Source organism: Malus sylvestris, chromosome 5, assembly GCF_916048215.2.
Source record: "Malus sylvestris chromosome 5, drMalSylv7.2, whole genome shotgun sequence".
In the NCBI taxonomy this organism is placed as follows: Eukaryota; Viridiplantae; Streptophyta; class Magnoliopsida; order Rosales; family Rosaceae; genus Malus; species Malus sylvestris.
Window position 1 is genome coordinate 16,300,719 of NC_062264.1, and position 14,187 is coordinate 16,314,905.

Here is a 14,187-nt window from a genome sequence, read left to right on the forward strand (position 1 = left end):
GGTGCCACGTCATGCATTAACAAAGGTTTTGAAAAAGTCTAACAAAGTATGAAAGTGTCCCACAATCCTCACTTTTCTTTTTTTGACAATGGGATGAAAAAAACTTGATGTATAAAAGTTTAAAAACCACGATATGTATAGTAAAGTGAGAATTACCTTAATATTGTAATCTAAATCCTTGAATCAAATATAAGATTGATTAACTATGATAGGGGTGGTTCGTTATGGAATCCCAAACTGAAAATGGGATCCTGAATCCAAACCGAAAATTTTCGGGATGAGAATTTGAAGACCAATCCCGAACTGAAATTTCGTTATTCCTAATTTTCGGGATTCCCGAAATATGTTTTGGTATTTCGGGATGGATCGTGATTGGATTTTGGGTTTTTTGGTCGAAATCTGATATTTTTTGGATGTGGAAGCCTAAAATTTTATTTCCTAATTTCATATCAATTAAAATTTAGGTTTTTTTACCTCATATTAATTTGAAATTTCATACTAATTGAAATACCAATTCGTTCATAGCAAGTCCAATTGATGTTCCAAAGTTCCAAATTACTTAATTTCATACTTCTATTTCTAATATTGTCTACTATCAAACTACTTAAGTTCAACATTCAACATGCATGAAATCAAAATAAATATATATATATTTTTAGTTTGATTTGGGATTCTCGAACCACTGAATATCGAAAAATTTGGGATCGATTTGGTATGAATTTTGAAAATTTTGGTATTATCGGTTTGAGAATTTTTCAGTATGAGATCAAAAAAAAAAATTATTTGGTTTGGGATTTGCGGAAAAGTTTCCAGCCCTGGACTAAATCCAGAAAACAAGACTCCCCAAAACTTGAAGCAATTTTAGCATACTTGTCAAATAAGTACAAAGAAGGAAAAAAAAGGATAAAGTTGTAAAGAAAGCAAGGGTCCGACGTGGCCCAACTTATCCTAAAACGCGCGTGGTGCATTACAGTGTGACATGTCCTCTGGATCCCACCTCAGAGAGGAGACCCCACCATGACGTTGACCACGGCCCCTCCCCTATATCGTTTTCTTCTCCGGATTTCGCACACGAACACGAGTGGCTCTAACAATCCAACACCTCTCCAACCATCATTTCCCCATCTACCTCACAATTCCACCCGCACCAAAATCCCTAAAATTCAATCCCAAAATTCTCCCAAAGAAGCTCAGCAGCTATGTGGAGCGGTGGAGAAGCTAGTGGTAGTGGCGGTGGCGGTGGTGCTGGCGTCGGCCGTGGAATCTACTGGGGACGGAAGGAGGAGGTCTCTGATTCCAAAGGAATCGTTGTTATCTTCGCTTGGGTTTCGATTCAGGAGAGGCACTTGCAGAATCATGTGGATTTGTACTCCTCTCTCGGTTGGAATTCCCTCGTTTGCCATTCCCATTTTCTCCATGCGTAAGTGGATTTTCTTTTCTCGCATTTTCTCACCACCCAAACAGAACAAACATTTACATGAGCTGTTTTTTTTTTTCAGATTCTTTTTGTACTGAATCTTTCGTGGGTTTGCTTGTATTTGGTAGATATTTGGTTTATGATTCATGGATGGGTTTAAAGATTGGATTTTTATTCAGTTTTTGCTGCATTTTGAGCTGATTTTTTTGCTCTGACGATGACATTATGTGCAGATTCTATCCCGAAAAGGCCATGTCGTCCGCCTTTGTTATTCTCAACGAGCTTGTTGAGGTCAGCTTCCTTCCCAGTTTGCCAATTTCTTATTAATCGCTTCTTCAGATTTTGATCCATATGTTAAATATGGAGCTACGATCTGATTCCGGGGATAATGACTGTATCGTTAGTTGTGTGTGTACGTGTATTACTCGCCCAATGGCGAGAAAGAACCCAACTCTTATATGGCGTAAAATCCTATTCCCATCCCATTCTAACTTCAAATTGCTTTTAATGCCGGATGAATTTGGCATGCATAGCTTTTAATTTTGCTCAAGTTTAATCTATGGAGTGTCCCTGTTATTTATTTATTTTGGGTATGCAGGAGCTAAGGGTTAAGCCATGTCCTGTAGTCTTTGTGGCTCTTTCTGCTGGTACAAAAGCTTGTATGTACAAGGTTTTTCGGGTAAGTTCTGTGAGTAGTGGATACCCGACTTTGTATCTGGTACTGATAAGTTGATTTCTGGAATGTTAGAAGTCTTAACTAGTCTTTTCTGATTTCATTACAATGGTTGTACTGTGTAATATAATAGCTTTGAAAAATGTAAATGCAGATTATTGACGGAATTTGTGAAGGTCAGCTTTATCCGGTATGTGTTTCTTTGTAGTTTCAGTTAAAAATTGTGCAGTAATTTGTTCATAATGCCCATTTGATCCCACATGTTCATTTTGAAACTCTGTTCTTATTAGTTATATAACTTTGTGAAGGCTGAATATCGATTGGTCAGAAAGTGTATTACTGGACACATCTATGATTCTGGTCCAGTTGATTTTACAAGTGATCTGGGCACTCAATATGCTCTACACCCAACCATTCTAAAGATGCCTGGATCTTCAAAACTGGTTTCTTGGGTAGCTAAAGGCATTGCTTCCGGTTTGGATGCGTTGTATCTTACTAGATTTGAATCCCAGTGCGCTGAGTATTGGCACGCTCTGTTTTCATCTGTTGTAAGTTGTCATTCAGCCTTTACTCATCTATAGCTGTCTATTGTTTGTTTCTGTTAGTTAATGGACTTATTTAAGTTTTTTTTTTCTGTAGAATTTGGGTGCTCCATTTCTCGTTCTGTGCTCTGATAAAGATGATCTGGCCCCCTATCATATTATCTGCAATTTCACTCAACGTTTACAAGAACTTGGAGGAGATGTCAAGCTTGTGAAATTGAATGGCTCCCCTCACCTAGGTTTGTCTCAAAACATTTTCCCTTTTCTGTCCTTTTCTGTAATTTTAATATCCTTAGAGTGCACTACCTACGAAAGTTACATCGCTCATCAGCAGGTATCTGGAAACCAGTAGACATAGCTTAGCACTGCTCTCTAACATTATCTTTGTAGTAATGTAAGAAATTATATCATTTTGTTTGGGTGATGTTATGGCATGTCAAGCGTGTTCAACAGGCAACTCTCTTGAACAGTATAAAATGTTCTATTGAAATTGTCTGAATCCTTGTGGGCACCATCGTATTTTGGACAAACATAAAGTAAAAGCAATAGATGCAAAAGTTTTAAAATCATATGGTTAAAGCTTTGTTTAGTTTTTAGGAGGTTCAGAGGATTTTCATTCTCTTAGTTGGAGGCCGTGATTCAGTCAGTCTTGTACCATTAAACATGTGGTATATTTCATGCCAATCTATGGTAATGGGGAGTCTAGACCTGGTGCTGACCTTCAGTCCAACATGATTATTGGTAAAATGAACTTGCAGAATTACAGATATAGATAGTTCTGCTCAGATATTTAAGTAGCACATAGAATTTTTCACATTTTTAACTCTCGGTTTACTTCAATGCTTGTGGCACATAAGAACTAAACAAATATAATTTTATGTTTGTTTCAGGTCATTATAAGCATTATCCAATACAGTATAGGTCTTCCGTTACTCATTTTCTTGAAAAGGCTGCCTCGGTATTTTCTCAAAGAATTAAAGAACTTGAAGGTGAAAATACTAACATGGAAGGCGTGCAAGATGAGATATCTGAACTAATATGTGATCTCCAGAAAGCAGCAGTTAACTCTAATCAGAGCCTTAGAAGAGTTGCAGTGGAGCCAAGCGACCACTTCTTCTTGCCAAGTTCAGCTGAGAATCAAAATAGTAGAGACTCTGGGTCTTTACAAGATGAAAAAAAAGAAAGATCCGTCTCTCTGCCCAGTCCCCCAAGCATTAGTGCACATAGTGTACTCGGCCAAGTCCTGTTTGATGTTTGTGTCCCTAAGAACGTTGAGGGTTGGGATATTAAATTTTGCGGGTCTTTGAATGGGCAGCCATTTGCCTCTGCTCGTAGGAATTCACCTCCTCGTGGTCTCAAAAGCTTTCGTCGCTCAAGATTATGACTTCTCTTATGGGTTAGCTGGAACTGAAGATCCTGAGAGATTCGATACAGATATTATTCCAACAGGATGGTGCACAATGAATTAGTGGTTGCAACCAAGGTGAGGACTGCCTTTTCGGGCATCTTCAGGGGTATCCAGAGTAAACCATGCTTATTCCAACTCGTTGGTCTGGTCCTCTGGAATGAAGTGTACAGAATCTACAGATGGAATGAAGGATAATCACATGTGTATAACAACGTAACGTATATATGTTTAATATAGATTTTGTCCATCTGATGACGCATCGAAATGCATAGATGCCGGTGATCTCGACGGTTGATGATGATACATATCGCCAGGAGTGAGGTCAGCCGTGACGCCGCCCAAAACGACCATCAAGGGAGTAACTATGGCAGTAGATGTTGGATGAATCATGACTAACATTTGTACACTGTAAATAGGAGGAAGATGGATATTGTAACTTTTCCTGAATAAGCTAATAAAAACTGGATATACATCAGAAAATTTAGTACTGATTGAAATCATTTCGTACGAGTATGACTCATGAAGGCATAGAAACTTGTAATTTCGACCTTCTCCTGCCATTTCCAAAATGGTGTTTGCCGTATTGGCAAATCATTATTACGAAATTATGAATCTCAACCCATAAGTAGGTTCCTTCTTCGTCAAGATAACACTAGTGGCGGTGAATTGTGTGCATACCCGAATAGCTTGGTGATCCGACTATTCAGTATTGATACGTTTATCTGATATGAATGAATATGGTTTTTATGCTGTTGATACCATCGATACTCCAATTACGTAATTATAGATATATATTGTTTTGATATATTTGTCGGTACCAAATATGTTAAACCCCACCCCTGAACTTATATGTAATTTTATATTTTTTCAAAGTTTTATTGAATTTATCATTTTGGTCCCCTAGCTTGACTAAATCTGGACCCTTTATCCAGATTCCTAAACTCCCTCAAACTACCACGTGACAGCACTCTAACAAACCTCATTCTCTCTCTGTCCCCCGGCATCTCACTCCCGTCTCTCTCTCACTCACTCCCCGATCTCTCACCCCTCAACCTACACCCGAGAGCACCACACCACCCTCCCCGACATCAACAGCGTCATCATCGTCATCATCATCCTGCCGTCTCTTTCTCTGTCCCCCGACATCTCACTGTAGACATCGAAATTTCGGTAAATAAATGTTGACCGATAAATCAAAGTTTCAACGCTCATGTATTACATAAATTTTACACGTAGCGTGTGTTTAAACAAAAAAATCGAAATAAGTTAGAAAAGTCATCAAACAGGACACGTGTCAACACCTGGCAGAAACGACTTATTTCATCTGGAATATTTTATTCAAAATTAGGCCTTGGAAATTTCTATAAATAGAAGGCTAATTCATTCATTTAGGGGAACCAAAAAATCATTAGGCAAAATTCTGAAGCTCTGAAACTCCGAAGCTTTCAAGCATCCAGGTTCCCGAAGAATCAAGAAAGCCTTCTTTGTTCTTCGTTCATCGTTCTTCCAAGATCAAGCCTCGACGGCCCTTGGATCAACAATCATCCACCAATTCAAGATCAAGCCCCGACGGCCCTTGAAGAAAGTGTTATTCGTTCATCGTTCATCCTAAGATCAAGCCCCAACGGCCCTTTGGATCAACAATCATCCACCAATTCAAGATCAAGCCCCGACGGCCCCTTGAAGAAAGTGTTCTTCGTTCTTCATTCATCGTTCTTTCAAAATCAAGCCCCGATGGCCCTTGGATCAACAATCCACCAATTCAAGATCAAGCCCCGACGGCCCTTGAAGAAAGTGTTCTTCGTTCTTTGTTCATCGTTCTTCCAAGATCAAGCCTCAACGGCCCTTGGATCAACAACATCAACGAATCCACACATCCAACCGTTCTTCAAGATCAAGCCCAAAAGCCCTTGAAGATCAGTTCATCACCATTATTCAAGATCAAGCCTCAACGGCCCTTGAAGAAACGCTCATCCTCAAGATCAAGCCCCAAAAGCTCCTTGAAGATCCGCTCAAATCCACTTTCAAAGATCAAGCCCACGGCCCTTAAAGAACGTTCATCCAAGATCAAGCCTCGACGGCCCTTGGATCAATCACACATCCACAAATACACACCTTACGGAGATCGAATCAGAGGATCAAATTTGAGAGAGATTGTAACCCAAAATCATCATCACCAAATATTATTTTGTGCACATTGTTCTTGTCTCTTTCGTTTTAGGAATTTTTCGTGTTCACAAATTGGCACGCCCAGTGGGACAATCTCTACCTCTCATCTCTTTCTCCGTTCAAGAAATTCGAGCACACTTCCAAAATTAATGGCATCAAGGAAGGCTCAAACTGTTCCCGTAACTGGCGCAAAGAACAAGAGCGTCCTCGTCGCAAGTGGTGTCACTTTAGGCATCACGACTCGAAGCAAGGCAAGAGCTACTTCTGCCGCCTTTTTCACCTCTGCATCAACTCTGCCAAGGGAACAAGAGCACCCAAGGCACGAGCCTTTGATCACCTTAGCCTCACCAAGGGCACCAAGGGGCGAAAGTCCAAGGAAATACTCTGAATCCATGCTCTCTGATGCCGATTCGAGTGGCAGTTCAGCCATGCAAGTCATGACCATTGGAGCAACTTCAATCGATGAGCAGCTGGCTCAAATGAATGAAGCAATCGCAAGGCTAACCCGAAATGTGGAAGAAAAAGACTTGCAAATCGCTGCACTCATCAGCCGACTGGAGCCACAGGACGGCGAGAACCCTAACCCAGAAGATGAGCCTACGGTGGAGAGAATCGATGCGAAGCCGGAGCCAGACCAAGCAGCGGCACTCATGGGATCTCTTTCTATCCAGCAGCTGCAAGAGATGATCACCAACACCATCAAGGCACAGTACGAAGGGAGCTCAAATACCTCCGGGTTGTACTCGAAGCCGTATTCAAAGAAGATCGACGCCTTAAGGATGCCGAGGGGTTATCAACCGCCAAAGTTCATGCAATTTGATGGAAAGGGAAACCCGAAACAGCACGTTGCCCACTTTGTTGAAACTTGCAGCAATGTAGGGACCGAAGGGGACTACCTCGTCAAGCAGTTTGTGCGCTCACTGAAAGGAAACGCCTTTGAGTGGTACACGGACCTAGAGCATGAGTCCATCAACAGCTGGGAGCAATTGGAACGGGAATTCCTCAACCGCTTCTACAGCACCCGCCGCACTGTGAGCATGCTAGAGCGAACGAGCACAAAGCAGTGGAAGGACGAGCCAGTCATTAACTACATCAACAGATGGCGCACTCTAAGCCTCGACTGTAAAGACAGGCTCTCGGAAACCTCTTCAATCGAGATGTGCATCCAAGGCATGCAATGGGGTTTGCAATACATCCTTCAAGGCATTAAACCACGGACCTTCGAGGAATTGGCCACTCGCGCCCATGACATGGAGTTGAGCATCGCCCATCATGGGAAGAAAGAACCGATCGCCGATTACAAGGACGACAAAGTTCTTGGAACAAAGGTGGAAAAGGCTGCATGGAAACCCACCAAAGAGACAATGACGGTCAACACAGCTCCCGTCAAAATCTCCACACGAGGCAAAGCGATTCAAACTGAAGCTTTTCGTGATCAAGAGATGCGTAGACGCACTTTGAAGGAGCTTGAAGAGAAGACTTATCCATTCCCCGATTCTGATGTGGTTGCCATGTTGGATGACCTGTTGGACAAGAAGGTGATCAGTTTGCCTGAGTGCAGACGGCCGGAAGAGATAAATCGTACCGACAGTCCAAGATACTGTAAATTCCACCGCTTCATCAGTCATCCGACAAAAAAGTGCTTTGTGCTGAAAGATCTCATTATAAAGCTGGCTCAGAAAGGAATCATCGAGCTAGATCTTGACGATGTGGTGAAGTCAAACTATACCACCATCACTTCTGGCTCTTTCAACACAAAATTTTCACCTCAACCGCTGGGGGCATCCTCTAAGACAAGCAAAGTTGAAGGATGGACTCAAGTCACTCCTAAGAAATTGCACAAGAAGCATACGTCTCCTCCACAAGTCCGCCAATTGGAAAGGGGGCAAAACAGCTCTTGTCAACCTTCAAAGCAACGTGAACGTGTTGAAGATGATGAAATTACGACACAAAGATCGTCTGTTGCCATCACGATGCGCGACTTCTTACCCGTAGACTTCTTCAATCACGCGATCAAGGCTCCTTGCTATGAAGATTGTGAGGAACGCCTTTCCAAAATTGCTTGACAAATTCACCAATTCTCCTTGCACGCACGAGTCTAAACTGCATGGCACAAAGCTCATTGTCCGCACGAGCCTAAACTGTAGGACACACTGCTCCTTGTTCGCACGAGCCTAAACTGCACGAACCAACGCTCCTGGTCTGCATGAGCATAAAAGGCAACACCAACGCTCCTTGCCTGCACGAGCTGAAACTGCAACACGGCACCAAACGCTCCTGGTCTGCACGAGCATAAAAGGCAACACTAATGCTCCTTGCCTGCACGAGCTGAAACTGCAACACGGCACCAAATGCTCATTGTCTGCACGAGTTGAAACTGCAAACGACACCAACACTCCTTGCCTGCATGAGTTAAAATTGCAAACGGCACAAAAAGAAAATACTAAAAAAAACATGTATGTATTTGAACTACGTTTTGACTTGATCTCTTTCTTTGGAAGGGTACGTAGGCAGCTTGAATATTCAATTTCAAGTTCAGTCACATCAAAATAAAAAAAAAATAAAAAAAAATAAAAAATAAAAAAAAAGTGTTTTATTAAATAGAGTCAATTTTATTACAAAAAAAATGAATACATATGTTATTATGTATTTACAAAAAAAAAAAAAAAAAAAGACAGAAAATAACATAAAAAGGAATTGGGCCACCCCAGCCTCGTCGCCATCATCAGAAGGAGGTCGTCCAAACCCAAGTGACAGTGACCAGGCCCAAGCCTATTGTCCAAATCAGGCGTCGGCCCATCTTCAAAAAGCTGCTAGTACAAGCCGAAGAGGAAGGTTCTTCAGATCCTGACCCGGTCCACATCTAGTAATTTCGGCCGATTCTTGAGCATCAAGGATCTCCAGAGACGCTGCCATCGGTCATTTCCCTCCAAACGCTACCAACTGCGTCCTCTATTCCAATCGATCCGGCGCTGTTTAAAAGCCCCAAGTGGACGAAGAAAGTCGCGGCATCTTCCCAGGTGCCTTCAACACCGGCAGTGACGATCTCCACATGACGTCGGAGCTTCGCAAATCGTTCAGCCTCCTCACTCCACCTAAACCCCACCTACTACACATGGTGCGCACACCCGGATCAGCCATACCGTCAAAGCCGTGCTGATTCCACCGATGGTGAATCACCTCCACGTCACCGTCGAACACTAGCAGAAACGGCGGAAGAGAACCCAGCTTTTAAATCCTCTTCCCTTTTCTGAATCTCCATCCGCCACTCTCAAGACACCTGTCTCTAACATTTCAACCAGAATTCGTGGCCATGTTATACACGTGCAACCTTCCGGCAGTCAAGTCCCGATACCAGGTAAGATTTTGTATCCGTCGAGTTCGACACATTCATAGACTTCGATTTCAAATACATCAACGGGAACTGCGTCGGATTGGATCTGAACTCCGTGGTGTCGACGCATGTCAGCTATCTGGGCTCCGTCGGCATCAATCTCAAGAGCGACGATCTAGTAAGCTCGTAGATCGAGTACGATGGGTCTAATGAGGTCGAAGTCCTCTTAGGATCAGATATTGAAACAAGCGGCTTGAGCTTTTACGGTGCTTGTTGGGCTTGGTCTCTCTTCAGATGAAGTTTCTACTACCGCTGTCTGGGTGTTGTGTTATATCTCTTTGGCGGTTGATCGTTAGCACATGGGAGCAGCTCCTTTCATTTCAGGCAGAGAAGAATGCCCAATTTGGCACTATCCTGGTCTTTCTGCTTATCCAAATGCCATTTCAAGGTGATGCGGATGTAGTTTGTCGTCATCTGCAACTCCTTCCCTTCAAGCTCGACCCCGTGCCCTCCATAGCTGAAGAACCGGTGCTCCGAGGCCCTCTCCTTCTGCCCATCAGCTTCAGCAGCACGTGCAGCCACCGTCAACTAACTCCTCATTTTCCAAAGCCTCGGCAGCCTCAGGTTCGGCAGCAGTGACGGCGTTTCTGATGGTGAGGCACGCCAGCTTTGGTATTCTGGCCACCACGTCCCCTTCCTTGAGGTCGCCAACAGCTCTGACACTGATTCCTATTCCTTCGGCGGTAGCTCCGTCGTCCCGCAGTTCTAAGGCATCGCTGCATTCAATCCCTTCCTACTTCATCCATCGCTTGAACGTCCCCACCCGCCTGCTATGGCTGCGGCTGCTTAAGCTCTGTGCAGGATCCAGGGGTCACCCTCTGCATGGCACATCACCATCTCGTCATCTTTTCCTCTACAAGGCACAACAACATCTCAGCTTCATCCTCTCCTCCTTGCTCCGCCATGGCTGCTGCCTAAAGCTCCCATCCAAACTCCTATCCCGCGCCCTATATATATATATATGTATATGTATGTACGTATATATGTATGTGTGCATGAAAAAATTATAAAAAAATAAGAGACATGGTGCACCAGGCACCGAAAGCAAAGAAAAATAAAATAAAATAAAAAAATGAATGGTGGTGCACCCGGCACCGAAAGCGGAAAAGAAGAAAAAATAAAAAAATAATAATAAATAATAATAATAAAAATAATAATAATAATAAAAATAAAAATAAATTAAAAATAAATAATAAATAAATAAAAAAACAAATGCATTGAGAGAAATAAAGTCCGTTTTTATTTATTTTTTTTGGAAATTTTACATAAATTTGCATTATACATACTTAAAAAAAAAAAAAAATCAAATCAAATTTACAAGAAGGGATCTTCAAGGACGATCTGGTGCCGCCTCACCACTCGGCAGAGCTCCAGAAATGAGAGACGCCGGAGGTTGACTGTTTGAAGCCACACCACTCGGCGGAACCCCAGAAGGAGGAGGCACCGAAGGTTGATCATTTGGAGCTTTATTACGCAGTACAGCCCCAAAAGACGAAGGCAAATGCTGTTGGAACAAACCCACAAACCTCTGATGATCAAGTAAAATCTGACCATCAGATTCCTGCATCTGGCCAATCTTCCTCTTCATGTTTGTAGCATAGCTATGTGCAAGTCTGTGCAACTGTTTATTCTCATGCTTAAGCCCCATAATCTCCTGTTTGAGACTCATCACTTCAGCCGCCAAGGATTCAACTTGACGGGTTCGAGCAAATAGGCATTGGGCCATATTAGACACAGAACCTGCACACTGCACACTGAGAGCCAGAGAATCCTTAACAACCAACTCATCAGACCGCTTAGAAAGTAGTCTGTTATCTTTGGGAGTGACAAGGTTCCGGGCCACCACCGCAGCGGTCATATCATTCTTCATCATCGAATCCCCAACGGTAAGAGGACCAGTAGGGGATATGAAGGATGGGCGCCATATGTTGTCTGGAGAAGAAGGGATTGCCTCTTCACCAAGGTTCAAATCAAAACGACGGTCGGAGGGTCCAGACATTTTCAAAGGTGTTGAAGAAAGAAGAGGTCGAACAAATCAAGATCTTAGAAGTGCAAGAAGGGAGTTTTCTACAAGCAAAAAATTCAAGTGTGCTTTGAAACGAACTGCGTGCCTCTATAAAAATAAACACTCGACGGGATTTCAGAGATTGAAGAAGCGAGCTTAGAATTCGAAGAGGCCAATTCAAAAATCGAAGAGGCAAGGTCAGAAATCGGAGAAGCATCTTGCTTTTCCAGACGCGTTAGCACCCGTCACGCGCAAACTCAGCTTTGCGGAAATCATGAGCAATTTGTCGAAGCGCCGATCCCAGATATCGAAAGGCGCCAGTCTTTTTCAGCCTCGTCAACACCTGTCACATGCACACTCAGCTTGACGAAAATTATGGACAATTTGTCGAAGATTTCTGATAAAGAAGAAAGCACGTGAAGCCATACTGATCAATCACGCATTGGTTGCCGACACGAGTAAAAGAATAGTACCTCTACAGGTACTAAAGAATTTCCTATAAACTGTCCACCTTCACCCTCCATAGCAAGGCAGACATACATAAACTTTCTTCATCTCCGAGAACCTTTCTTCATCTTCGAGAACCTTTCTTCATCTCCGAGAATGCCTTCCCAACGAAGCCTCTCGAGTCACTCAGTGTTTCTTATTCCTTGGGGTACCTCTACAAACAAATGACACCAAAGCAAAAGTATCTTATATCACCAGGGTAGAAAGCAAGAGTATCTCATATCATGCGTTCTCCCTATCCTTTCCTTTGTCCTTGTTCTTACCTACAAAGACAAGGATAAAGAAAACAATATGCCGGAACCTCCACTCAAACTCGGATGCCACATTTTCCTGGAGAACAGATAAGGCAAGTGAAAATGATACCTTGCAGCATGTGGAGACAACGTGCAGAAGAAACAAGCAGAGAAGAATGCAGTCTTCACAGTCAGCTCAGTAGAAAGAGTCCGAGCTGAGGAACTCAAGAAGCTGCCACATCTGCCTAAAGAAACAAGCAGAGAATAATGCAGCCTGCACAGTCAGCTCAGCAGAAGGAGTCTGAGCTGAAGAACTCGAGAAGATGCTACATTCTGCCAGAAGAATAGATAAGACAAGGGAAAATGATACATTAAAGCATGTGGAGACAAGCACAACAAAGCACGTGCCGATTCATCCGCTACTTCTTCAAAATCAAAAGTATCTCATATCATCAGGTTTGCAATCACTCTGGGTGAAGGACTCGTTTTGACCCTCAAATTCTTGGGTCGACTTGCTAGGCGTTGTGGGCTGCATGTGCCGTTTCACCACCCTTGAATCAAATCCTTAAAGATCAAGTCACCAACTGGAAGAAGAGCCCATCAATCTTGAAGATCATACCGTTGATCAAACTGCTCAGGTGTGAATTAGAAAGATTGAACAAAGCAATAAGTCGTCACCTTCCCCTCGTGCCTGCTTGCCATGTGTTCGAGTCAACCTTCAAGAATCAAGCCTCAACGGCCCTTGAAAAAGTTTCCGGCCAAATTCAAGATCAAGCCTCGACGGCCCTTGAGGAAATCACAAGTCCGATTCAAGATCAAGTGTCTACCACCCTTGAATCAAAACCAGTTCAAGAATAAGCTGTGGAAAACCAACAATTGGAGGAATCTAGAAAATCCTCCAAACCAGTTCAAGATCAAAGCTGTGGAAAGTCAACAAGCGCAACAAAATACGTGCCGATTCATCCACTACCAAAGCCAAAGATCATCTACCACATGAAGCCCCTTGTGGTCCAATTTCAACCTTCAAGATCAAGCCTTGACGGCCCTTGAAGAAATCTCCAACCCAATTCAAAATCAAGCCTCAACGGCCCTTGAAGAAATCTCCAACCCAATTCAAGATCAAGCCTCAACGACCCTTGAAGAAATCGCCAGCCCAATTCAAGATCAAGCATCGATGGCCCTTGGATCGACATCTACAGTAAGGGACTTCAAAACGCATCTCCTACACGTGACAAGCACATGTATACAACGCGCCTTGAAGTGGGGGCATTTGTAGACATCGAAATTTCGGTAAATAAATGTTGACCGATAAATCAAAGTTTCAACGCTCATGTATTACATAAATTTTACACGTAGCGTGTGTTTAAACAAAAAAATCGAAATAAGTTGGAAAAGTCATCAAACAGGACACGTGTCAACACCTGGCAGAAACGAATTATTTCATCTAGAATATTATATTCAAAATTAGGCCTTGGAAATTTCTATAAATAGAAGGCTAATTCATTCATTTAGGGGAACCAAAAAATCATTAGGTAAAATTCTGAAGCTCTGAAGCTCTGAAACTCCGAAGCTCTCAAGCATCCAGGTTCCCGAAGAATCAAGAAAGCCTTCTCCGTTCTTCGTTCATCGTTCTTCCAAGATCAAGCCTCGACGGCCCTTGGATCAACAATCATCCACCAATTCAAGATCAAGCCCCGACGGCCCTTGAAGAAAGTGTTATTCGTTCATCGTTCATCCTAAGATCAAGCCCCAACGGCCCTTTGGATCAACAATCATCCACCAATTCAAGATCAAGCCCCGACGGCCCCTTGAAGAAAGTGTTCTTCGTTCTTCATTCAT

The 14,187-nt window shown here is 42.8% G+C and overlaps 1 protein-coding gene across 1 annotated transcript; it reads left to right on the forward strand.

The window, feature by feature from the left end:
• Positions 1 to 1,079: 1,079 nt before the first annotated feature.
• On the forward strand, positions 1,080 to 4,537 carry LOC126624298 (uncharacterized). Its single transcript, XM_050293335.1, has 7 exons — positions 1,080 to 1,420; positions 1,651 to 1,708; positions 2,016 to 2,096; positions 2,245 to 2,280; positions 2,399 to 2,638; positions 2,730 to 2,871; positions 3,523 to 4,537. The coding sequence occupies exons 1-7, from the start codon at positions 1,200 to 1,202 to the stop codon at positions 4,014 to 4,016; spliced, it is 1,272 nt and encodes a 423-aa protein (XP_050149292.1). The 5' UTR covers positions 1,080 to 1,199; the 3' UTR covers positions 4,017 to 4,537.
• Positions 4,538 to 14,187: the final 9,650 nt, after the last annotated feature.

Bases quoted from the DNA above. Each gene is read 5' to 3' on its own strand.
- LOC126624298 (XM_050293335.1), top strand. From the start codon at position 1,200: ATGTGGAGCGGTGGAGAAGCTAGTGGTAGTGGCGGTGGCGGTGGTGCT. The intron at 1,709-2,015 runs GTCAGCTTCCTT...TTGGGTATGCAG, and splicing joins TTCTCAACGAGCTTGTTGAG to GAGCTAAGGGTTAAGCCATG. The intron at 2,281-2,398 runs GTATGTGTTTCT...AACTTTGTGAAG, and splicing joins GTGAAGGTCAGCTTTATCCG to GCTGAATATCGATTGGTCAG.